The sequence below is a fragment of the Cherax quadricarinatus genome, chromosome 9 (genome assembly GCF_038502225.1).
Source record: "Cherax quadricarinatus isolate ZL_2023a chromosome 9, ASM3850222v1, whole genome shotgun sequence".
Taxonomy (NCBI): Eukaryota; Metazoa; Arthropoda; class Malacostraca; order Decapoda; family Parastacidae; genus Cherax; species Cherax quadricarinatus.
Window position 1 is genome coordinate 2,250,186 of NC_091300.1, and position 27,638 is coordinate 2,277,823.

The 27,638-nt window shown below is 41.9% G+C and overlaps 2 protein-coding genes across 7 annotated transcripts in view; one reads left to right on the top strand and one right to left on the bottom strand.

Annotated features, from left to right (window-relative positions):
- The window catches only part of G6P (Glucose-6-Phosphatase), a 43,584-nt gene extending 28,058 nt beyond the window's left edge, over positions 1-15,526 (bottom strand). Inside the window, exons 1-2 of one of the 3 annotated variants that reach the window (XM_053772944.2) lie at positions 15,502-15,526; positions 3,136-3,256 (exon numbers count right to left, since the gene is read on the bottom strand). The gene's annotated coding sequence lies outside the window, so the exon portion shown is untranslated. Of the gene's footprint in view, positions 1-3,135; positions 3,257-15,501 lie in introns of those variants that run through there. The other 2 variants (XM_053772946.2, XM_053772947.2) reach the window with 2 other exon arrangements.
- A 7,525-nt stretch (positions 15,527-23,051) lies between these two features.
- LOC128686172 (FGFR1 oncogene partner 2 homolog) overlaps positions 23,052-27,638 on the top strand; it is an 83,383-nt gene continuing 78,796 nt past the window's right edge. For all 4 annotated transcript variants that reach the window (XM_070083160.1, XM_053772948.2, XM_070083162.1 and 1 more), the window contains exon 1: positions 23,052-23,203. In XM_070083160.1, coding sequence (XP_069939261.1) covers positions 23,197-23,203 — 7 coding nt within the window. In that variant the 5' untranslated portion in view covers positions 23,052-23,196. The remainder of the gene's footprint in view (positions 23,204-27,638) is intronic.

Below are 27,638 nucleotides of genomic sequence, written 5' to 3' on the forward strand. Positions count from 1 at the left end.
ATTTAAACCTCCCATTCCCCAAGAAACAATCCATGTACGAGTTCAATTTTTAACCTGTGCAGAATATTTTACAAACTGGTACTATAACCAAATGAAAACAATATTCTACAGTTGCCAATCAGGTTGCAAGGGATTATACTTGACTGACACTTATTTGTACATCTTACTGACCACATCAGAAAAAAATCCCAAGGAAGTTTTACAGGGATGTTAACATCAGACTTTCAAAAAGCATTTGACACAGTTAATCACGAAATAATTTATGTAAACAGAAGCGACTTTCTAAAGCAAGCAACACTGAACAAGAACCTTTGCTGAGAAAACGGGAAGTCCCACAAGGAAGTATCTTTGGTCCCTATACCTTTACCTTTGATGAGTTTAGAGTTTTTTACTTTCTGAGCCTGGCCCTTGGCCAGGCTTGTCTGGTGCTTGCCTTGTCAATTAGGCTGTTGCTGTACTCCTGTTTCCAGTTATATATGTATTCCTGTATTTGACAGCAGAAGCCTGTTGTGCAAGCAAAATATTTCGGTAATAGAAATACCTAAGTACTGCACAAGTTTTATTCATCATCTTATAGGTACTGAATGCCATTAACATGATATTTGTCTGACACAGCAACAATCTGGGCCTTTTGGAACTGGGAATGTTTTCTCCAACCATTGGTGGTGCCAGAATTTCTTTACTGTGGGAGCTTAAGGGTGGCTATCTGGTTGGAAGGGGCACTAGGAGACTCTGAACCAGTGTTATTACGGTACTGTTATATTTACAGTGGACCCCCGACATTCGATGGCATCGATATTCGATAAATCCAACATTCGATGCATTTTAACGCAAAAATTTCGCCTCAACATTCGTACGAGACGTGTCCACATGTGGCCTGAACTGCCCCATGTGTGCCAGTGTTTACAAGCCAGCCAGTGTGCACGCATCTAAGGATACATTCGGTACATTCCATATTATCACTGTTTTTGGTGCTTGTTTCTGCAAAATAAGTAACCATGGGGCCCAAGAAAGCTTCTAGTACCAACCCTTCGAGAAAAAAGGTGCTAACGACTATTGAAATGAAGAAAGAGATAATTGCAAAGTATGAAAGTGGAGTGCGTGTGTGAGAGTGCATGATGATTTGGTAAAGAAATTGCCTGCAACTAGTGGTGATGTGAGTGAATTTAAGGCCAGCAAAGGTTGGTTTGAAAGATTTAAGAATCGTAGTGGCATACACAGTGTGGTAAGGCATGGTGAGGCTGCCAGTTCAAGTCCTAATGGAAGGGGATTTCCCTTCTAAACACTAACACCATCCACACTCTCCCCTCCTCCCATTCCATCAATCATCACCATATCTTCATTAAAGGTAAGTGTCAATTATTCTATTGTTATTAATCTATTGTTATTGTTGTTATTGTAATTATTCTATTGCATTAAACTTAATATTTCATGTGGTAAAATTTTTTTTTTCATACTTTTGGGTGTCTTGCAGGGATTAATTTGATTTCCATTATTTCTTATGGGGAAAATTAATTCGACTTTCGATATTTTCGACATTCGATGAGCTCTCAGGAACAGATTAATATCGAATGTTGGGGGTCCACTATATATGGGAGGCTAAGGGAATTTGGGAGGATGAAGCTCCTTAACTTTTATCTCAAGTGTTATATTATTCTGTATTCAATTGGGTAATTATACATATGTACATTTTTCCCAGGACAAATTCATTAACATTTTAATATTATAAAAAATAAACATTCATTGAACAAGAACAATAATGATTTGTTATGGAAGGTATTTATTTAGGTGATAATAGGCAAAATAAGAATATAATATATAATGTAAGTTCTTTTTTATTAAGTGTGGTTATGCAATGGAGTCATAAATTTTAAACAAATATGAAACAAGCTTTATTTTGTAAGTTCAATATGGTAAACTAGCACTAGGTTAGATTGTAAAGGACCTGCCTAGTATGGGCCAACAGGCCTGCTGCAGTGTTCCTCCTTTCTTATGTTCTTATGTTCTTATTACCATATATTTTAGAAAAGTGTTTTCCCATAGCTCCTAATGGAATGAATAAATTAATAAATAATAATATATAAATATATTACATACCTATTGCACAGCACACTTAATACCAGAGAATTTACATAAAAAATACACTAAAGAGTAAAGTATATATTAACCTACTGAAAATTAGCGATATAATCAAGTGCTAAACCCAGAAGGGCCAAACAGTCTGACTTTAAAAGTATGGTACGTAAGCAAAACATTTTAGCAATAACAACACCTAAGTGTTGCATATGCATCTTATTCATAGATATTCTTCATGGGAGGCACTAAAATTGCCATACATTGCTTAGAGAATAAGAAAGTAATCAGGTTTAATTTCAGGTAGGGAAAGGTATCTCCCATTCCTTGGATTAAGAGCCCTTCACCATCAAGACATATCCCTCACCCTTGAAAGGGCTAAATGATACAGATTACTGATAAGTACTAAATCTGTTAGGGTTATATAGCTGTGGAATGGAAGTCAATCTGGTTTCATTAAGGTGGAGGGCAGCTATAATTCTCTGGATCAAAATTAGATTACATTCATAAGGAAGTGCTAAACCCGCAGAGATTATACAGCGCCAGGGAGAATGGGAGGCATTCAGGTTCGATCAAGGCCCAATTCCTGAGATCAAGAGCCCCTCCAGGAGCCCTTTTGAGGGAACTTTTATCAAGAGGCCTTCACCAGCACCCGGGCATTACCCTGGGAGGAGTAAATAAGCCTGCCCATAATGCTCTCCATACAAGATGATTACTGATGAAGATTGAGACACTTATGCAGCATATGGGAATCTTTATTCAGGAATAAAGATTCCCATATGCTGCATAAGTGTCTCAATCTTCAACATGTCGGTTTTTCAAACCATTCATCACAAGATGATTACTATAATTTCTTGTACAACTATGTATCATGTCCAAATAAAAATTATTATTATTATTATTATTAAAAAATACAGGACCACAGGGCAATTCAATCATTTTTGAATTGTAGTTATTTTCAATAGTCAGCACGTTAACTTTTCATATATATTATGGTTATATGCAATATATATTAGGATACACATAAATCATACATACTGTATTACCTCTTTAGATACTGACCTAAAGAAGTAATGCTTTTAGCAGAACTTTACCCGGCGTGGTAGTACTGCTGGTTGTTATGGGTTTGTAAGGGCCGTTAACAACTTCCGCAGTATCGAATCCTGCTTCCCGATGTTCTGACCTGAGACATTCAAATTCAAATTCAAATTCAAATTCAAAGTTTATTCTCTATAAGGATTACAATGCTGAGTTTACAGAATTTGGTTATTGTGTGGTTTACATGTAGTTAAATAATGATTACAGAGTGTACCACTAGAACACCTAGCATGGCTAGGCATTTCGGGCAGACTTAGTTTAATTCTTAATTTTAAAATATTACAAATTATGAGGTAAGTTGGTATTATGGCTAAGTGACTAAATACTAGTTTGTGAGTTTAGCAATGTGAATGCTTTTGTTTTGGCACAGTACATAGTTTCAGTATTGGAGTATCACAGGATTCATTATTTTAAGATGAGATTAATATTTCTGTTTATGGTCAAATGGGGGCTCATCGATACCATGCCTAACCCTTCTACGGTAGGGTAGGTGCCTGAGCCCGAGCTTACAGCTCCTAAGACTGTCATTCTCATTAGCCCCCTTGGGGCGGGGATGGCAGACCAGAGAGGCCTAGTTTGTGGCTAGGCCTGGGGACAGTTGGTCCCAAAGATGAGGAGGTACTTGTGCCTCCTCCCATGGGAGACTTAGGTCTCAGACACTCCCTAGAGGGAGCCAAGGCCGGGCCACCACTTGGAAAAGGCCCGGGCCGGGAGAATACCGGCTAATCTTTAATAATAATAATAAATGGTCAAATGGGTGAGTGAGTGTAAGTGTGAACCACCAGGTGGTATTCATGTAGTTAGTTGATGGGGTGTATCAGGGAGATAAGATGTTTTCTAATGGTAGTTTTGAAGGTGATGAATGTGTCTGCAGTTCTAGAGTTCTCAGGTAGGGTGTTCCAGATTTTAGGGCCTTTGACATACATTGAATTTTTGTAAAGGTTTAGTCGGACACAGGGAATGTCGTAGAGATGTTTGTGTCTGGTGTTATGCCTGTGGGTTCTGTCACAACTATCAAGAAAGCGTTTTAGGTCAAGGTTGATATTGGAGTTTAAGGTCCTGTAGATGTAGATTGCACAGTAGTAAGTGTGGATGTACTGAACAGGGAGTAAGTTTAGATCTATGAAGAGTGCTGGGGTGTGTTGCCAGGGATGGGATTTAGTGATTATTCTTACTGCAGCTTTTTGTTGGGTTATTATTGGCTTTAGGTGAGTTGCTGCAGTTGATCCCCAAGCACAAATAGCATAGGTGAGGTATGGATAAATAAGTGAGTGGTATAGTGTGAGAAGGGCATTTTGCGGCACGTAGTATTGTATCTTGGAGAGGATCCCAACCGTTTTGGATACTTTTTTGGTTATGTGTTGGATATGGGTGCTGAAATTCAGGTTGTTGTCAAGGTATAGGCCTAGGAATTTGCCCTCATTATGTCTGGTAATTAGAGTGTTGTCAATCTTAATGTTAATTTGTGCATCTCCTGCTCTGCTACCAAACATAATATAGTAGTGGAAAAAGACACTTATGTACAGTTCAGGACATTTATTAAAGGAAACGTTTCGCCACGAGTGGCTTCTTCAGTCCTAATACAGAGAAAACTAAGAAAACACACATATATATAGTGGCGGGAGTCAGGTGAGGTGATGCGTGGGTAGAGGTGGTAGTAGTAGTAGTAGTAGTAGTAGTAGTAGTAGTAGTAGTAGTAGTAATGGAACTAAGGAGGTGAGGCTAGAGAGGGACCTGCTGGCATCAAGTAACACCAGTTCCCAGGATGGGTAATATCCTCTTGCTTAGTATTTTTGAAATACTGTAACTACCGGATTTTTGCTTTATAGTGTTACTGACAGAAATTAGTGCAGCTATAATGCATTTTCTCCGTCTTAAGTCGTCTTCTTTAATAACTAGTTTAGCTTCATTGAATTTCATGAGGTGTCTAACATCGTCTCTATGTTGAACACATGCGTTTTTGCGGTCATCATTTCTGCAAGCATTTTTGTGTTCTGCTATCCTAATGTCCAGAGTTCTGGCAGTTTCCCCTACATATACTTTGTCACACACCCCACATGGTATAGTGTAGATTCCTGCACTTGTGCCAGAATCATGCTTGGGTTTTTGTATCAGGTTCCTAATAGTAGTTGAAGAGCTGGTAGATATTTTAGCCAGTTTTCTGTCAAACATTTTTGAAACAGTGGCAACGTTGCTGACCGGTAAAACGATGTAACTTGGAGGCTTTTCTTCAATTTGATAGGTGTTGGTCTTGCTGAGGATACGTGTTGCACGTTTCCTGCAGTCACGTATGAAGTGTAGGGGAAAGTGTAGTGAACTAAAAGAGTTGATGTATGTACATTCTTCGAACTTCTTCTGAACTGTACATAAGCGTCTTTTTCCACATCTTGTCGGTATCACCATACCATTTCCTCATAATATAGTAGGTTTTGTCAGTGTTAAGCGTAAGTTTATTGGCTGTCATCCAAGTCGATATTTTGATCAGCTCCTCGTTAACAATGGTGTTGAGGGTGGCAAAATTAGGGTGAGAGATGACATAAGTCGTGTCGTCAGCAAAGAGAATGGGTTTCAGGTGTTGGGATACGTTTGGAAGATCATTGATGTATATGAGGAAGAGCAGGTGACCAAGGACACTTCCCTGCGGAACTCCAGTATCAAGCGGCCGTGTTGTTGATGCTGTTTCTTTAATGGTGACATACTGATACCTATTAGTAAGGTAAGATTTGAAATTAGCAAGCGCATGGCCTCCTATACCGTAATGGTCAAGTTTGTGGAGTAGGATGTCGTGGTCTACTGTATCAAAGCTTTTCTTAGGTCAATAAAAATTCCTAGTGGATATTCCTTATTTTCCAATGCTGTGTAAAGCAGATCTAGCATTTTTATGATTGCATCATTAGTGCTTTTATTTTTCCTGAATCCAAATTGAGTATGTTTTGTGCCGTTATAAATGAATATAGTCTCCTGTGCACGAGTTTCTCAAAGATTTTGGATAGCAATGATAAGTTTGATATTGGCCTATAGTTGTTTAAGTCTGTAGGGTCACCACCTTTATGTATTGGTGTAACCCTTGCCATCTTGAGTAGTTTCGGGAAGGTGCTAGTTTCTAGTGACTTGTTAAAAAGTAATGAAATAGCATGCAAAAGGACATGGGCCGCTTGCTTGTACAGTAATGGTGGGACATGAGACAGATTCCCTGAGTTATTTTTAAGTGACTTTATAATCTCGGTGACTTCCGTGGGCTCAGTTGGTGCAAGATAGAAGGAATTTTGGAAATTCCCATCTAGGTAGTCCCCGGCATGGGCATTGGTATGTGGGATTTTATTGGCGAGATTAGATCCTATGGTTGAGAAGAAGTCGTTTATCTTGTTAGCTGTGTTAGTGGGATGTAGTGGTGTTTCATTAGGTTTAGTTAGGACAATATTCTTGGTTTTTTCAGTTTGTGGGTCCCTAGAATCTGAGAGAGTGTTTTCCAGGTCTTTTTTATATCTCCTCTAGTGTCTGTGAATCTACTGGAGTAGTATAGTTCTTTGGCTTTCTTTATTACTTTGGTGAGAACTGATGAATAGTGTGGAAAATTTTTTGATTTTCCGAAGCTATAGCGCCTAATAGGTGTTTAATGTGTCGATATGAGTCAAAAATGTATTTGACAATAGGATAGAACCAAGAGTTCCCTTTGCGCATGCGCGGATGTGCGGGGCTAGAGGTCGACTCGGGGCATGGGGGAGGTGGCAGTGTTTTGAATGTATTGAGGAGGCTGGGAAAGCATGGAACCAGGAAATTGGCGTTCACGGCAGCCTAAGGATTAATAGAGGCCTCATTTCATAATAGGAAGTGTCGTAACTGTTCCTGGTGGAGAGTGAGGGAACATGATTTACGGGACCACCATAATAAAGTGGTAAAATGAGTGAATAAGGGTAGGACCGGGTGACTGGCGCGTCACCATGGACTGTGTCCCGGGGAAAATTACCCTTGGTTTAATCATCACTCATCGGTCTCAGATTTTAATGGAGTGATCTCTGTGTATAATAATTATGAGACATTAAATCGTCTTGTGAATTGTAATGTAATTAATGATAATAACGCTAAGTTAAGAATGCGTGAAGTGAAATAAGTCGCCTTGCTCCGAGTGAACACGTTAGACCTCGTTGTTCCCGAGATGAGGAAAGTGAAGTTCATTGAGTCACGACTTCTAAACCGGGACAAACCAACGGATACCTCGTCCTGCTGGAATGAGAACCGTGTCGGTGTAGCAGGACATTGAAATGAGATGGTGAATGGAGGAAATAAGGAGTATCAATCACCCACAGTTAAGTAACCCTTCTAGTTATAACAGACTGATACTGGCCAGTTAGGTATGTTGTAATTGGATAGGTTATGAGTAATCCAGCTACATCAAGTGACCACCAGAGAATATCTGGTAAGTGGAGAGATTATGTACAAGTGTTTTTCCTTGATGGATATATCCATGTGTGACCTACCCCCGCCCCTTCATTCAGTTACACTAATATAATCTATACAGTCCACAATTAATTAGTAGCACCGTACTTGTGGGTGCTATCCAATCCATACTGGTCTCGGATAGATATGGATAAGATTGTGAGGTCGAAGGGACCACCTGCCGTGACCAGGGGTGGTTAAGTTTTCTCACATGTCTACACGGGTGACTACGGTAAACAATATGGTTGTCTCCCAATGAGATTACTTGTATGTATATAATGTTGAGATACATACAGGTAATCACCCCTAGAAAATTTTCCACAAATAGTGTTTAAGAATATCTTTGTGTATTAAGCTCTGTCTATATTGCTTTTTCATATTGGTGTTTCTTGTCAATGGATTCCAGAATGGTGCTGGTTAGCCATGGGCAACCAAGCCGTTTGTTTGTGATCTGTTTCTTTTTATAGGACAATGTTTGTTGTATAGTCTAAGTAATTTGTTAAGAAAAATGTCTGTCCAGTCATCAATACCATTGGCCTTGGAGAATTCTGTAGGCCAGTCAACAGTCTCTAGGTCAGCTGTGAACTTCCTTATTGAGGCCTCGTCATGGAGTCTAAATGAGACTTTGTTGTATTCAAGTGGTGGTTTACTAATGTTTGTCAGGAGGAAGGTAGGGTAGTGGTCTGTAGTGCTATCTGTGATTATCCCTGATTTAAGGGGGGCTAGTATATTGGTCCATATGTGGTCTATTATGGTTGCACTTGTCTCAGTGAGCCTGGTTGGTTTAGTTATTGTTGGTATGAGAAGTGTGTTGTTCATATTGTTGATGAAATCAGTTACAGGCTGATCATCTAGTAAGCCAAGGTTGATGTTGAAGTCTCCAGCTAAGAGAAGGTGGTGCTTATTCATTTGTCTGTTTGTTATTAGTGACTTTAATTTCTCACTGAAATTTGGGATGTTTGTGTGAAGTATCAGGTAAATGGCACCGATTGTTATAGGTGTCTTAAGGTTTTTTACAGTAAAATTAGCAAAAATGTATTCCCCATATTCATCACTAAAGCAAGTGGTGCTAATACAAGATAATTGGTTAGAGTAATAGATTGCAATACCACCCCCAACTTGGTTTGGTCTGCAGTTGTGAATTGCTGTGTATCCTGGTAAGGCACAAACCTGGGTAAGGTAAGATAAGATAAGATTTTCTTCGGATTTTTAACCCCGGAGGGTTAGCCACTCAGGATAACCCAAGAAAGTCAGTGCGTCATCTAGGGCTGTCTAACTTATTTCCATTGGAATCCTCAATCTTGTCCCCCAGGATGCGACCAACACCAGTCGACTAACACCCAGGTACCTATTTGCTGCTAGGTGAACATGACAGCAGGTGTAAGGAAACACGTCGAAATGTTTTCACCCAGCCGGGAATCGAACCCAGGCCCTCCGTGTGTGAAGCGGGAGCTTTAGGATGCTTGTGCATCCTAAACCCAAAATTAAATGCAAACCACTCTAAATCATATACAGACAGTTTTTGATAATTTTCGCTTTTCAATTTCTGCAGAAAACACCAAAGTATTTAACAGCACATTGGTAACCGTAAAAGTGGACCATCAAATTTTAAGGTTAATGGTAACCATATTGTGTCTTGTAAATATCTAGATATTACTGTTTCATATACACTAATAACTGTGTGTAAAATGTTAGGATAGATTTAAAAGCTCTCAGAACTATTGTAGGATATAATCCCAAATATGGTGTCAATGTTAAAAAGAAAAAAAAAAGTGATATACTTAGCATACATAAGATCGAGGATAGATTATTATGCACCAGTTTTAGTTCTGTAAAAAAGTATAATCTTTGAAAGACTCGAAAAACACAAAATTAAGCCCTAAAAATTATTATTCTGTGCTGTCCTATAATTATCATAATATGTACTTAATATGAGGAAAGAATTAGGTATACTTAGTGTTGCTGAAAGAATACCTGGAGTTTACCTGGAGAGAGTTCCGGGGGTCAACGCCCCCGCGGCCCGGTCTGTGACCAGGCCTCCTGGTGGATCAGAGCCTGATCAACCAGGCTGTTACTGCTGCCTGCCCGCAAACCAACGTACAAGCCACAGCCCGGCTGGTTAGGAACTGACTTTAGGTGCTTGTCCAGTGCCAGCTTGAAGATTGCCAGGGGTCTGTTGGTAATCCCCCTTATGTATGCTGGGAGGCAGTTGAACAGTCTCGGGCCCCTGACACTTATTGTATGGTCTCTTAACGTGCTAGTGATACCCCTGCTTTTCATTGGGGGGATGTTGCATCGTCTGCCAAGTCTTTTGCTTTCGTAGTGAGTGATTTTCGTGTGCAAGTTCGGTACTAGTCCCTCTAGGATTTTCCAGGTGTATATAATCATGTATGTCTCCCTCCTGCGTTCCAGGGAATACAGGTTCAGGAACCTCAAGCGCTCCCAGTAATTGAGGTGTTTTATCTCCGTTATGCGTGCCGTGAAAGTTCTCTGTACATTTTCTAGGTCAGCAATTTCACCTGCCTTGAAAGGTGCTGTTAGTGTGCAGCAATATTCCAGCCTAGATAGAACAAGTGACCTGAAGAGTGTCATCATGGGCTTGGCCTCCCTAGTTTTGAAGGTTCTCATTATCCATCCTGTCATTTTTCTAGCAGATGCGATTGATACAGTGTTATGGTCCTTGAAGGTGAGATCCTCCGACATGATCACTCCCAGGTCTTTAACGTTAGTTTTTCGCTCTATTTTGTGGCCAGAATTTGTTTTGTACTCTGATGAAGATTTAATTTCCTCGTGTTTGCCATATCTGAGTAATTGAAATTTCTCATCGTTAAACTTCATATTGCTTTCTGCAGCCCACTGAAAGATTTGGTTGATGTCCGCCTGGAGCCTTGCAGTGTCTGCAATGGAAGACACTGTCATGCAGATTCGGGTGTCATCTGCAAAGGAAGACACGGTGCTGTGGCTGACATCCTTGTCTATGTCAGATATGAGGATGAGGAACAAGATGGGAGCAAGTACTGTGCCTTGTGGAACAGAGCTTTTCACCGTAGCTGCCTCGGACTTTACTCTGTTGACTACTACTCTCTGTGTTCTGTTACGAAATTATAGATCCATCGACCGACTTTTCCCGTTATTCCTTTAGCACGCATTTTGTGCACTATTACGCTATGGTCACACTTGTCGAAGGCTTTTGCAAAGGCTGTATATATTACATCTGCATTCTTTTTGTCTTCTAGTGCATCTAGGACCTTGTCGTAGTGATCTAATAGTTGAGACAGACAGGAGCGACCTGTTCTAAACCCATGTTGCCGTGGGTTGTGTAATTGATGGGTTTCTAGATGGGTGGTGATCTTGCTTCTTAGGACCCTTTCAAAGATTTTTATGATATGGGATGTTAGTGCTATCGGTCTGTAGTTCTTTGCTGTTGCTTTACTGCCCCCTTTGTGGAGTGGGGCTATGTCTGTTGTTTTTAGTAACTGTGGGACGACCCCTGTGTCCATGCTCCCTCTCCATAGGATGGTAAAAGCTCATGATAGGGGCTTCTTGCAGTTCTTGATGAACACGGAGTTCCATGAGTCTGGCCCTGGGGCAGAGTGCATGGTCATGTCATTTATCGCCTGTTCGAAGTCATTTGGCGTCAGGATAACATCAGATAGGCTTGTGTTTACCAAATTCTGTGGCTCTCTCATAAAAAATTCATTTTGATCTTCGACTCTCAGTCTGGTTAGCGGCTTGCTAAAAACTGAGTCATATTGGGACTTGAGTAGCTCACTCATTTCCTTGCTGTCATCTGTGTAGGACCCATCTTGTTTAAGTAGGGGCCCAATACTGGACGTTGTTCTCGACTTTGATTTGGCATATTAGAAGAAATACTTTGGGTTTCTTTCGATTTCATTTATGGCTTTTAGTTCTTCCCGCGATTCCTGACTCCTATAAGATTCCTTTATCTTAAGTTCGATGCTTGCTATTTCTCTGGCCAGTGTCTCCCTACGCCTTTCAGATATATTGACATAGTCAACCAATGTATTTTTCTTACTTTAGGTCACTGGTTGTTATGCTGAGCCACTACTTGCTCGTGAACCAGAGTGAAAGCTTGGGGGCTGGAAAAAACGCAGAATTAGGCAATGAGGATTATCCTAGGATGGCCTCATACTACCAAAATTTTAAACATGGGGAAAAAAATTATAATCCAAGCATCAGAGATCGTATCACTGAAAGATATGTCCTCGTTGGGCTAATATACTGAGGCAAACCCTTACACAGAAGCCCTCCGAACTTTCTATGGAAAATTTTATAGGGGGTTACCTATCACGAGCCTTTTCCATCCTATGGAGAGGGAGCATGGACACGGGGGTCGTCCCACAGTTACTAAAAACAACAGACATAGCCCCACTCCACAAAGGGGGCAGTAAAGCAACAGCAAAGAACTACAGACCAATAGCACTAACATCCCATATCATAAAAATCTTTGAAAGGGTCCTAAGAAGCAAGATCACCACCCATCTAGAAACCCATCAGTTACACAACCCAGGGCAACATGGGTTTAGAACAGGTCGCTCCTGTCTGTCTCAACTATTAGATCACTACGACAAGGTCCTAAATGCACTAGAAGACAAAAATAATGCAGATGTAATATATACAGACTTTGCAAAAGCCTTCGACAAGTGTGACCATGGCGTAATAGCGCACAAAATGCGTGCTAAAGGAATAACAGGAAAAGTCGGTCGATGGATCTATAATTTCCTCACTAACAGAACACAGAGAGTAGTCGTCAACAGAGTAAAGTCCGAGGCAGCTACGGTGAAAAGCTCTGTTCCACAAGGCACAGTACTCGCTCCCATCTTGTTCCTCATCCTCATATCCGACATAGACAAGGATGTCAGCCACAGCACCGTGTCTTCCTTTGCAGATGACACCCGAATCTGCATGACAGTGTCTTCCATTGCAGACACTGCAAGGCTCCAGGCGGACATCAACCAAATCTTTCAGTGGGCTGCAGAAAACAATATGATGTTCAACGATGAGAAATTTCAATTACTCAGATATGGTAAACATGAGGAAATTAAATCTTCATCAGAGTACAAAACAAATTCTGGCCACAAAATAGAGCGAAACACCAACGTCAAAGACCTGGGAGTGATTATGTCAGAGGATCTCACCTTCATGGACCATAACATTGTATCAATCGCATCTGCTAGAAAAATAACAGGATGGATAATGAGAACCTTCAAAACTAGGGAGGCCAAGCCCATGATGACACTCTTCAGGTCACTTGTTCTATCTAGGCTGGAATATTGCTGCACACTAACAGCACCTTTCAAGGCAGGTGAAATTGCCGACCTAGAAAATGTACAGAGAACTTTCACGGCGCACATAACAGAGATAAAACACCTCAATTACTGGGAGCACTTGAGGTTCCTAAACCTGTATTCCCTGGAACGCAGGAGGGAGAGATACATGATTATATACACCTGGAAAATCCTAGAGGGACTAGTACCGAACTTGCCCACGAAAATCGCTCACTACGAAAGCAAAAGACTTGGCAGACGATGCACCATCCCCCCAGTGAAAAGCAGGGGTGTCACTAGCATGTTAAGAGACCATACAATAAGTGTCAGGGGCCCGAGACTGTTCAACTGCCTCCCAGCACACATAAGGGGGATTACGAACAGACCCCTGGCAGTCTTCAAGCTGGCACTGGACAAGCACCTAAAGTCAGTTCCTGATCAGCCGGGCTGTGGCTCGTACGTTGGTTTGCGTGCAGCCAGCAGCAACAGCCTGGTTGATCAGGCACCGATCCACCAGGAGGCCTGGTCACAGACCGGGCCGCGGGGGCGTTGACCCCCGGAACTCTCTCCAGGTAAACTCCAGGTATGTACCTCAACATTACATGCATACGAGTAATCTCATTGGGAGACATCAACCATATTGTTTACCGTAGTCACCCCTGTAGACATGTGAGAAAACTTAACCACCCCTGGTCACTGCAGGTGGTCCCTTCGACCTCACAATTTTATCCATATCTATCCGAGACCAGTATAAATTGGATAACACCCACAAGTACGGCGCTACTAATTAATTGTGGACTGTATAGATTATATTAGTTTAACTGAATGAAGGGGGTGGGGGTAGGTTACACATGGATATATCCATCAAGGAAAAACACTTGTATATGATCCCACCACTTACCAGATATTCTCTGGTGGTCACTTGATGTACCTGGATCACCCACAACCTATCCAATTACAACATACCTAACTGGCCAGTATCAGTCTGCTATAACTAGAAGGGTTACTTAACTGTGGGTGATTGGTGCTCCTTATTTCCTCCATTCACCATCTCATTTCGATGTCCTGCTACACCGACACAGCTCTTATTCCAGCAGGACGAGGTATCCGTTGGTTTGTCCCGGTTTAGAAGCCGTGACTCCATAAAAACTTCACTATCCTCGGGACAGGAACACGAGGTAAACAGATGCTCACTCTGAGAACGGCAACTCATTTCACTTCACACATTCTCTTAACTTGGTGTTATTATCACTGATTACTTCTTAGCCCACCATACGGTTTAATGTCTCATAATTATTATACACATTGGAGGCCACTCCATTAAGATCTGAGACCGATGAGTGATGATTAAATCACAGGTATTTTGCCCCGGGACACACTCCATGGCGACGCGCCAGTCACCACCGGTCCTACCATTAGTCACTAATTTTGCCACTTTATTACGGTGGTCCCGTAAATCATGTTCCCTCACTCTTCACCGGGATCAGTTACAACAATTCCTATTTTGAAGTGAGGCCTATATTAATCCTTAGGCCACCGTGAACGCTAATTTCCTGGTCCCATGTTTTCCCTCTTAACTCCATTCCAAACACTCCCACTCCCTGATGTCCCGTCTCGACCTCTCCCTTGCCCATCAGCGCAGGCGCAGAGCTTCCCTGTTGGTTCTCTTTAAAATACAATTTAGAACAACAGTAATGCATTAATCATGTATATTTACATAAAAAAAAATATAGAGTATAATTATGGGAATTTATTTTCCACACTTTCTTTAGCACTGGACACCACTCCCCAGATGGACCATAAAAACGAACTAACTTCCGAATGAATCAGATACTATGATCTGTGTCAAATAAGACAACAGCAACACATCCCTTAACCATGGGAAATTACCTCATTCCAAACTGCTATCCCTCACCCCCCCCCCCCAAAAAAAAAAAAAAAAAACTTCGATGACAACCAAAGCTTCGCCTTGAAGCCAGGATACCTTAAACTGCATTGATGCGTTAGTCACACAGCACTCTCACAAATTATGTATGTTGATGACTCTGTTCACTAATCCACTGATGCAGCTGGTAGTGTTATCATACAGTGATGGATCTTGTATAGCAAGTGAAGCACCCATCAATAACTGGGCTTCTGCCTTTCAAACTGAATTCTTCAACACTCCTTGCACTCAGATGCGTCCATGTATCAAGGGTTGACACCTTAATTGCAACCGGTTCCTTATTAACCATAAATAATACTCATAACTCGTTGAATATATATTGTGACACCCTTAGTAGGATTGCAGACAGTGGAGTCAGAGCAGACCTGTGGATTCCATCTCACATTGGTCTTCGAATGCATAATAGAACTGTTGAACTGGCAAAGGAGCGAGTGGATTATATTCTCGACCTGTTAGTTAACAGTTTGAAAACAATAATAAGAAAAGAATTTCATGAGGGAGACTGACACCAGTCAGTCTACCTATCATCATTCTATCAGGACCCCAATGGAAATAAGTCACTCTGACTTTTTTGGGTTATCCTAGGTTCTCTGCACATATGCTGCTATGTATGATAATCTATGTAACTGTATTTGTATATACCTGAATAAACTTACTTACTTATCATGAAGGAGCTACATGTCTGTGGTGCATCCAACATAAGCGACAGACTCTTGGATGTCACAGTCACCCGGCTCCAGCTGCCTTATTAGTATGTCGGAGAGATTGCATCAACATAACCAGCGAATGTAGACATAACCCAATGTTAACTTTGGCAGATGGATTACTCCCACAACTTGCGTCATTATGTGCTGGAATGAGATAAAATTAATAAATTCAGAGAAAAATGTTCATGAAATGTCAAAGTATTTTATGCAGTGGTATATTACCATCCATTCTAGTACGCTCATTACTCTATAATTCGTTCATGATTGTAGCCATGTATAAACGTAAGTAAGTAAATTTACTTACATGATTCATTACCTCTGTAACTTGTGAGTTCATTACCTTTGTACCAAAGTTCAGCTATCAAAACTTTGGGGGCCCAGTCCCTGGACCCATTACGTACCTCTGTAATCTGTACATACCTTTGTAACTTGTCATGATTGTGACCAGACCTACCTGGAGTTCATTACCTTTGTAAATTGTGAGTTCATTACCTTTGTAAATTGTGAGTTCATTACTTTTGTAATTGTGAGTTCATTACCTCTGTAACTTGCTCAGCTACCAAAACTTTGGAGTCCAGTCCCTGGACCCATTATGTACCTCTGTAATCTTTTGACTACCGCCCACAGGATGGGTATGGGGTGCATAATAAACAAATTAAACTAACTGCCGAAAAAAAAGTCCCCCCCCCCAGTACCACCAATCCGACGACATTCTTCTTTGCAAATATACAGGGTCTAAAGCCAGCAACGAACAACAAAATACCTTTCATTTGTGGACTGCTTGCAGAGGCAAATGCAATGTTCGCGGCTTTCACAGAGACCCACATAAAGGATCACTTGGACAACGAAATATGGATCCCAGGTTACAACCTATACAGATGCGACAGAGTGAACAGGCAAAAGGGGCGGGGGGGGGTTGGGGGGTTGGCCTGTATATCGTAGTCACTTATTTGCACAGAACTGCTTAATGCCTCAAATGATGTAGTGGAAGTTTTAGCAGTAAAGATCGAGAACCAAAATCTAGTCATTGTGGTAGTCTACAAGCCTCTGGATGCAACGTCCCAACAATTCCAGGAACAGCTGTTGAAAATTAACCACCGTCTGGAAAACCTTCCAGCTCCTGCCCCCAACATCTTGCTCCTGGGGGATTTCAACTTAAGGCACCTAAAATGGAGGAATATAGCAAATAATGTTGTTGCAGTGAAAACACCAGGATGCAGCTCAGACGAGAACTCTCACACACACGAGCTTTTAAATATCTGCACAAAATTCAACTTAAACCAGCAAATAGTAGAGCCTACTAGATTGGGGAATACACTGGACCTCATCTTCACTAACAATGATGATTTGATACGAAATGTCACCATATCAAAAACAATATACTCAGATCACAACATAATCGAGGTTCAGACATGTATGCGTGGAGCCCCAGACCGACAAATGGGATCAGTCACGAGGGAGCCTTCACCAAATTCAACTTCAATAACAAGAACATAAAGTGGGACCAAGTAAACCAAGTCCTAAACGATATAAGCTGGGAAGATTGACTAAGCAACACACACCCCAGCTTATGCCTAAAGCAGATTAACTCTGTGGCACTCGATGTATGCTCAAGGCATATTCCTTTAAGAAAAAGGAGGAGTAGATGTAAAATAGAAAGAGACAGGCGCTCCCTTTACAGGCGACGGAAAAGAATAACAGAGCGGCTAAAAGAGGCCAATATATCTGCAATGCGTAGGGGGACACTGGTCAGAGAAATAGCAATCATCGAACTAAAGCTAAAGGAATCTTATAGGAGTCAGGAATCGCGGGAAGAACTAAAAGCCATAAATGAAATCGAAAGAAACCATATGCCAAATCAAAGTCGAGAACAACGTCCAGTATTGGGCCCCTACTTAAACAAGATGGGTCCTACACAGATGACAGCAAGGGAATGAGTGAGCTACTCAAGTCCCGATATGACTCAGTTTTTAGCAAGCCGCTAACCAGACTGAGAGTCGAAGATCTAAATGAATTTTTATGAGAGAGCCACAGAATTTGGTAAACACAAGCCTATCTGATGTTATCCTGACGCCAAATGACTTCGAACAGGCGATAAATGACATGCCCATGCACTCTGCCCCAGGGCCAGACTCATGGAACTCCGTGTTCATCAAGAACTGCAAGAAGCCCCTATCACGAGCTTTTACCTCAATTACTGGGAGCGCTTGAGGTTCCTAAAACTGTATTCCCTGGAACGCAGGCGGGAGAGATACACGATTATATACACCTGGAAAATCCTAGAGGGACTAGTACCGAACTTGCACACGAAAATCACTCACTACGAAAGCAAAAGACTTGGCGGACGATGCAGCATCCCCCCCAATGAAAAGCAGGGGTGTCACTAGGACGTTAAGAGACCATACAATAAGTGTCAGGGGCCCGAGACTGTTCAACTGCCTCCCAGCATACATAAGGGGGATTACCAACAGACCCCTGGCAGTCTTCAAGCTGGCACTGGACAAGCACCTAAAGTCGGTTCCTGACCAGCCGGGCTGTGGCTCGTACGTTGGTTTGCGTGCAGCCAGCAGCAACAGCCTGGTTGATCAGGCTCTGATCCACCAGGAGGCTTGGTCACAGACCGGGCCGCAGGGGCGTTGACCCCCGGAACTCTCTCCAGGTAAACTCCAGGTATGGAGAGGGAGCATGGACACACAACAAAATACCTTTCATCCGTGGACTGCTTGCAGAGGCAAAGGCAATGTTCGCGGCTTTCACTGAGACCCACATAAAGGATCACTTGGACAACGAAATATGGATCCCAGGTTACGACCTATACAGATGTGACAGAGTGAACAGGCAAAAGGGGGAGGATGGTTGGCCTGTACATTGCAGAGTCACTTGTTTGCACAGAACTTCTAAATGCCTCAAATGATGTAGTGGAAGTTTTAGCAGTAAAGGTCGAGAACCAAAACCTAGTCATTGTGGTAGTCTACAAGCCTCCGGATGCAACATCCCAGCAATTCCAGGAACAGCTGTTAAAAATTGACCACTGTCTGGAAAACCTTCCAGCTCCTGCACCCAACATCTTGCTCCTGGGGGATTTCAACTTAAGGCACCTAAAATGGAGGAATATAGCAAATAATATTGTTGCAGTAATAACACCAGGAGGCAGCTCTGATGAAAACTCACACTCACGCGAGCTTTTAAATCTCTGCACAAAATTCAATTTAAGCCAGCAAATAATAGAGCCTACTAGACTGGAGAATACACTAGACCTCATCTTCACTAACAATGATGATCTGATAAGAAATGTCACAATATCAAAAACAATATACTCAGATCACAACATAATTGAGGTTCAGTCATGTATGCGCGGAGCCCCAGACCGACATAATGAGATTAGTCACGAGGGAGCATTCACCAAATTCAACTTCAATAACAAAAACATAAAGTGGGACCAAGTAAACCAAGTCCTAACCGATATAAGCTGGGAAGATATACTAAGCAACACAGACCCCAACTTATGCCTAGAACAGATTAACTCGGTGGCACTCGATGTATGCACAAGGCTTATTCCTCTAAGAAAAAGGAGGAGTAGATGTAAAACAGAAAGAGACAGGCGCCCCCTTTACAGGCGATGGAAAAGAATAACAGAGCGGCTAAAAGAGGTCAATATATCTGAAATGCGTAGGGAGACACTGGTCAGAGAAATAGCAAGCATCGAACTTAAGCTAAAAGAATCCTTTAGGAGTCAGGAATCGCGGGAAGAACTAAAAGCCATAAATGAAATCGAAAGAAACCCAAAGTATTTCTTCTCCTATGCCAAATCAAAATCGAGAACAACGTCCAGTATTGGGCCCCTACTTAAACAAGATGGGTCCTACACAGATGACAGCAAGGAAATGAGTGAGCTACTCAAGTCCCAATATGACTCAGTTTTTAGCAAGCCGCTAACCAGACTGAGAGTCGAAGATCAAAATGAATTTTTTATGAGAGAGCCACAAAATTTGATTAACACAAGCCTATCCGATGTTATCCTGACGCCAAATGACTTCGAACAGGCGATAAATGACATGCCCATGCACTCTGCCCTAGGGCCAGACTCATGGAACTCTGTGTTCATCAAGAACTGCAAGAAGCCCCTATCACGAGCCTTTTCCATCCTATGGAGAGGGAGCATGGACACGGGGGTCGTCCCACAGTTACTAAAAACAACAGACATAGCCCCACTCCACAAAGGGGGCAGTAAAGCAACAGCAAAGAAATACAGACCAATAGCACTAACATCCCATATCATAAAAATCTTTGAAAGGGTCCTAAGAAGCAAGATCACCACCCATCTAGAAACCCATCAGTTACACAACCCAGGGCAACATGGGTTTAGAACAGGTCGCTCCTGTCTGTCTCAACTATTGGATCACTACGACAAGGTCCTAAATGCACTAGAAGACAAAAAGAATGCAGATGTAATATATACAGACTTTGCAAAAGCCTTCGATAAGTGTGACCATGGCGTAATAGCGCACAAAATGCGTGCTAAAGGAATAACAGGAAAAGTCGGTCGATGGATCTATAATTTCCTCACTAACAGAACACAGAGAGTAGTCGTCAACAGAGTAAAGTCCGAGGCAGCTACGGTGAAAAGCTCTGTTCCACAAGGCACAGTACTCGCTCCCATCTTGTTCCTCATCCTCATATCCGACATAGACAAGGATGTCAGCCACAGCACCGTGTCTTCCTTTGCAGATGACACCCGAATCTGCATGACAGTGTCTTCCATTGCAGACACTGCAAGGCTCCAGGCGGACATCAACCAAATCTTTCAGTGGGCTGCAGAAAACAATATGATGTTCAACGATGAGAAATTTCAATTACTCAGATATGGTAAACATGAGGAAATTAAATCTTCATCAGAGTACAAAACAAATTCTGGCCACAAAATAGAGCGAAACACCAACGTCAAAGACCTGGGAGTGATCATGTCGGAGGATCTCACCTTCAAGGACCATAACATTGTATCAATCGCATCTGCTAGAAAAATGACAGGATGGATAATGAGAACCTTCAAAACTAGGGAGGCCAAGCCCATGATGACACTCTTCAGGTCACTTGTTCTATCTAGGCTGGAATATTGCTGCACACTAACAGCACCTTTCAAGGCAGGTGAAATTGCCGACCTAGAAAATGTACAGAGAACTTTCACAGCGCGCATAACGGAGATAAAACACCTCAATTATTGGGAGCGCTTCAGGTTCCTAAACCTGTATTCCCTGGAACGCAGGAGGGAGAGATACATGATTATATACACCTGGAAAATCCTAGAGGGACTAGTACCGAACTTGCACACGAAAATCACTCACTACGAAAGCAAAAGACTTGGCAGACGATGCACCATCCCCCCAATGAAAAGCAGGGGTGTCACTAGCACGTTAAGAGACCATACAATAAGTGTCAGGGGCCCGAGACTGTTCAACTGCCTCCCAGCACACATAAGGGGGATTACCAACAGACCCCTGGCAGTCTTCAAGCTGGCACTGGACAAGCACCTAAAGTCAGTTCTGGATCAGCCGGGCTGTGGCTCGTACGTTGGTTTGCGTGCAGCCAGCAGCAACAGCCTGGTTGATCAGGCTCTGATCCACCAGGAGGCCTGGTCACAGACCGGGCCGCGGGGGCGTTGACCCCCGGAACTCTCTCCAGGTAAACTCCAGGTAAACACTGGGGTCGTCCCACAGTTACTAAAAACAACAGACATAGCCCCACTCCACAAAGGGGGCAGTAAAGCAATAGCAAAGAACTACAGACCGATAGTGCTAAGATCCCATATCATAAAAATCTTTGAAAGGGTCCTAAGAAGTATGATCGCCACCCATCTAGATACCCATCAATTACACAACCCAGGGCAACATGGGTTTAGAGCAGGTCGCTCCTGTCTGTCCCAAAAACTGAATCACTACGATAAGGTCCTGGATGCACTAGAAGACAAAAATAATGCAAATATAATATACACAGACTTTGCAATAGTCTTCGATAAGTGTGACCATGGCGTAATAGCGCACAAAATGCGTGCTAAAGGAATAACAGGAAAAGTTGGTAGATGGATCTATAATTTCCTCACAAAGAGAACACAGAGTAGTAGTCAACAGAGTAAAATCTGAGGCGGCTACGGTGAAAAGCTCTTTTCCACAAGGCACAGTACTTGCTCCCATCTTGTTTCTCATCCTCATATCTGACATAGAGAAGGATGTCAGCCACAGCACCGTGTCTTCCTTTGCAGATGACACCCGAATCTGCATGAGTGTTTTCCTTTGCAGACACTGCAAGGCTCCAGGCGGACATCAACCAAATCTTTCAGTGGGCTGCAGAAAACAATATGAAGTTCAACGATGAGAAATTTCAATGAGGAAATAAAAAGTTCATCAGAGTATAAAACAAATTCTCAGTAACAGCCTGGTTGATCAGGCCCTGTTCCACCAGGAGGCCTGGTCACAGACTGGGTCGCGGGGGCGTTGACCCCCGGAACTCTCTCCAGGTAAACTCCATGTATTTTTAGCAATTCAGGAATAGAGTCTGTCTACTGTGTGAAGATGATTGCTCCATAAAATGGGAATTAAAGTAACTGTCAGTGTATAGCCACCAAGACGTACATAGTTAATAATAATAATAATAATAATATCTTTATTTACTACAAGTACATAGTTTGAATATATACACCTGTGCAGTTAGTTTGCCGAGTGCTGTTTCTTTATTCTGCAGCGCAGCGCTCTTGATCTAAGGAACTGAATCTTGCACAACCTTCCTTAGATGGACCACAACAATGGAAATAAGACAGACAGGCCTCCATCAAGGGAGGTTCTTTGATATTGTTGAAAGGCTCTCAAATTGCACCTGTGCGCCAGTTCCTTGAATCGTGCCTCAACGTCTTCCATTCACCCCTCACCCACCCCAGACGCTATGTGACCCTTACGGGTTTAGCGCTCCCATGACTAATAATGTTATTAGACATGCGTTGATAATATCCTGATTTTTTTTAGTTATCCTGGGTTAATAACCCTCCGGGTTAATAATTCGAGCAAAAAATGTTTTTTTTTTTCAGCCTGATTACCTTCCGTTACCCTACCCCTCAAGGAAGGTTCCTTGATGTTGGTGAGGGGCTCTTGATTTAGGGAATTGGATCTGTGCTCCAGTTCCCCGAATTAAGCCTGAATGCCTTCCACATCCCCCCCCAGGCGCTGTATAATCCTCCGGGTTTAGCGCTTCCCCTTGATTATAATAATAATAATAATTCCGTTACCCTAGGCGCTCCATGAACCTCTCTGGGTTTAGTATTTCTTGATAGCAGTAAATTAAAGTAAGGTTATGGTAGAGGATCACAGTGTTGCAAGGTATTCACCCAGCAGCTCTATTAATGATGATAATGAACTTAGATATAGGAACTCTTGGAGGATGTAAATGTACGCTCATTCAGAAGTAATTTAAATATGCGTTTTTTCCTCAGCCTAAAATAAATTGAATTAACACACATACATATATTTGTGCAACAAACCAGCTTTGTTTTGGTGTTGAGGAAGCAGCAGCAGCAGCAGCAGACATCTTGGGCGAGCACTGTCTCTACTCACCATATTTCTTGGCATGACACCCTTTACTCACCTGACTTAACTGACTCCAGATGTACGGTATGTACTGACTACACCTGGAGGGGAAAAAAATGCAAAATAAATGCCATATGTAACGTCTCCAAGCTCGCCATTGTTTTTCCATTTCTTATCTGGAGTGGGATATTCTGTAAATGTCTGCTGCTTGAGTGGGAAGGTCTGATATATTGAAGTAGAACTCTAGCAATCACTCAACTCTTCTGAATGTATCGTAGTTATGGCTATTAATCCCCTCAAGGAGGGTTCCTTGACGCTGGTGTAGAGCTCTTGATCCAAAGAATCGGAATATATAACCCCTTCCTTGTATCGAATCTGTTTGCTTTCTATTTCCCCCTCCCCCCTGACACTGTGTGAACTCTCGGGTTTAGAGCTCTTACTCCCATGACAATAATAATAATATGGCGATTAATGTATAATCCACTAACAACCCCCTCAAGGAAGGTTCCTTGACGCTGGTGAGGGGCTCTTGATCTAGGGAATTGGATCTGTGCTCCAGTTCCCTGAATTAAGCCTGAATACCTTCCATCCCCCCCCCACATGTGCTGTATGATCCTACGGGTTTAGCACTCCCCATGATTATAATAATAATCCACTAACAGTGGGGACTACTAAAAGTTTAATTGAGAGATTTGACTTACTTGTGTTGGTTTAATCTAATTCTTCAATTAATATCACCACTGTATGTCTTTAGTAATGTGATTAATACAATTATTGTAGTAACCTCAAACAATAGTCTTCAAAAACACCTGTATTTGTAATTTGTTGAAAGACTTTAAACCTTGTTGAAAAGCCTTTAATCAAATGCTATACAGTGGACCCCCGGATATCGCCCGATGTGGATATCTGGAAATATAAACACATATGCAGTATAATGTGATCCTTTATTGACAACGTTTCACCCACACAGTGGGCTTTATCAAGTCACAAACAGATCTACCTGGGTGGAAGGTACATGAGTGTTTATAGGATGAGGTCAAGTTGAGAATGCTGGGTCAGGTGGAGAATGCTGCATGTGACAATCTACCGAGTAGGGTTATAGTCTAATACCTTGGATAGCTTGGAAGAGAGATTGGATAAGTATATGGAGAGAGTAGACCTTCTGCAGTGTTCCTCCATTCTTATGTTCTTACGTGGGATAGCGATGAAGTTTCTTGGCAAGGGGTTCAGCTATGTTATAGAAGCCGTTGCTTGGTTAGATATCTCAACCTGACCTCATCCTATAAATACTCACATACCTTCCACCCAGGTAGATCTGTTTGTGATAAAGCCCACTGAGTGGGCGAAACGTTGTCAATAAAGGATCACATTATACTGCGTATGTGTTCATATTTCCATTGTGTCGATATTTTATACTGTTTATTTCCGCGGTGTGGATATCTGCCAAATCGGATTTCAGCTGCTTTTTTTAGGCCAAAATTCTATCCTGGATTTCGGCCAGCAACTCGGAAATCGGCCATATTGAACACGTCCGCCCGCTACGCCGCATGCGTGTCAGTCTGGTTGTGTGTCTTGGTGAGTGAGCAACCCTCTGCGCATTCATCCAAACATTTCATTATAATCTATTTTTTTTTGTGTTTGTTTAATGAGTGCAACTTCAAAATAAGTCACCATGGGCCCAAGAGCTAACCACTGAAGAGCTGCAAGACCATCTGCAACAGACCACAGCTGAGGAAATTGGTTCAGAGGAGGAGGAAGAGAGAGAGAAGAAAGTGCCCGGTGGCCTGGTGGCTAAAGCTCCCACTTCACACACAGAGGGCCTGGGTTCGATTCCCGGCGGGTGGAAACATTTCGACACATTTCCTTACACTATTGTCCTGTTCACCTAGCAGCAAATAGGTACCTGGGTGTTAGTCGACTGGTGTGGGTCGCATCCTGGGGGACAAGATTGAGGACCCCAATGGAAATAAGTTAGACAGTCCTCGATGACACACTGACTTTCTTGGGTTATCCTGGGTGGCTAACCCTCCGGGGTTAAAAATCCGAACGAACTCTTATCTTATCTTATCTTATCTTCTTCAGCGATTAAGGACATTTGTGCAAAGTGGAGGGAGGTGCAAAGTTTTGTGGAGAAATATCACCCTGACCAAGCTGAAACAATCTATATCTGCAACATGTTCATTGACAAAACCTTGTCCCACTTCAGGCAAATCTTAGAGACGCCAAAAACAGACCTCTCTGGACAGTTTTTTTGTGCGGCAGGGGTGCAGTGACTCTCAAACTGGTCCTAGTGGTAGTAAAAGACAAAGAAGGGAAGTAACCTTAGATAGGGACTTGATACCTGAAGCCCATATAGAGGGGTATTCCCCTTCCAAACAATAATCAGTCCTCCCTCTCTCCTCCTCCCTGTCTTCCATACACCAACAAGAATCTTCAGTAAAGGTAAATGTGATGTTAAATGTTCATTTATCCATTTCATTAGTCATTTTATTTAGTTCTCATTGTTTTGTGTATGTAAAACTATAGTTAATCTTTAAAAAAATGTATTTTTTGTTAATATTTTTGGGTGTCAGGAATGGATTAATTGTATTTACATTAATTTTTATGGGAAGTATTACTTCGGTTTTCAGCCTTTTCAGATTTAAAACCTGTATTGTTTTATAATGAAATAAGTACAGCCAAATGTTACTGATAGTTCTGAATTTCACTTTCAAGAACATTCACATCCAGTAAATTAATACAGTGGACCCCCGCCTTACGATCAGCTCCCAACTCGACCAATTATGTAAGTGTATTTTTGTAAGTGCTTTTGTACGTGTATTTTTGGGGGTCTGAAACGGACTAATCTAATTCACAATATTCCTTATGGGAACAAATTCGGTCTATAACAGCACCCGAACAGACCTCTGGAATGAAATAATATCGTAAGGCGGGGGTACACTGTATATGTAATACAGAGTGAAAGCCATATGTGTATAATCTTCCATTTTATTTGCATTGGTTAATCAGGAGTTGGGTTCAGTTAGAGTTCTTCGTGGTCTCAGGTAAAGTCATTGACTTCAAATCACCAATGTCAGTGAGTTATCTAGGTGACTAAAATAACAAATTATCCAACATAATTTAAGTTTAGGTTATACTGGAAAAACTCCAGGCTGATTGATGACTTGGGAATGTTTTTGAGATCACTTGCCTTGTTTGTTTGTTATGGTTAGGTAAATTTTTTTGTGCTATTTGTAATTCATTTGTAAGATATTTATGATAAATTAGACACATGTGCAACTCTTGGGTATCTTTTTTGAGGAAACGTTTCGCCACACAGTGGCTTCATCAGTCCATACGTAGGAGAAACTTGAAGAACAGGAAGAGAATGAGGTAATCAGTCCCTTAACCTTGAGTCGATGTGTTCAGTCCATCAATCTTGAATAGAATACGGCATATGAGCGGAGAAGCAGCTTATAAACCATATGGCAGGAGAGGTGCAGCAGTCATAGGTGGTGTCACATTTGTTCAATGTGGAAGTAGGTCGTGCCCAAGAATTAGGCAAGCGAAGAATTCCTAAGTATTAAGATCCCAAGAAGTTGCAGTGTCTGACAGGTTTGTAGATGAATGGTTCAGAGAACCGACATGTTGATAAATTAGACACATGTGCAACTCTTGGGTATCTTTTTTGAGAGAGGTTAAGAGAGTGGTGAAGCAATGTAAAAAGAGAGCAAATGAGAGAGTGGGTGAGATGTTATCAACAAATTTTGTTGAAAATAAGAAAAAGTTTTGGAGTGAGATTAACAAGTTAAGAAAGCCTAGAGAACAAATGTATTTGTCAGTTAAAAATAGGAGAGGAGAGTTATTAAATGGAGAGTTAGAGGTATTGGGAAGATGGAGGGAATATTTTGAGGAATTGTTAAATGTTGATGAAGATAGGGAAGCCGTGATTTCGTGTATAGGGCAAGGAGGAATAACATCTTGTAGGAGTGAGGAAGAGCCAGTTGTGAGTGTGGGGGAAGTTCGTGAGGCAGTAGGTAAAATGAAAGGGGGTAAGGCAGCCGGGATTGATGGGATAAAGATAGAAATGTTAAAAGCAGGTGGGGATATAGTTTTGGAGTGGTTGGTGCAATTATTTAATAAATGTATGGAAGAGGGTAAGGTACCTAGGGATTGGCAGAGAGCATGCATAGTTCCTTTGTATAAAGGCAAAGGGGATAAAAGAGAGTGCAAAAATTATAGGGGGATAAGTCTGCTGAGTATACCTGGTAAAGTGTATGGTAGAGTTATTATTGAAAGAATTAAGAGTAAGACGGAGAATAGGATAGCAGATGAACAAGGAGGCTTTAGGAAAGGTAGGGGGTGTGTGGACCAGGTGTTTACAGTGAAACATATAAGTGAACAGTATTTAGATAAGGCTAAAGAGGTCTTTGTGGCATTTATGGATTTGGAAAAGGCGTATGACAGGGTGGATAGGGGGGCAATGTGGCAGATGTTGCAAGTGTATGGTGTAGGAGGTAGGTTACTGAAAGCAGTGAAG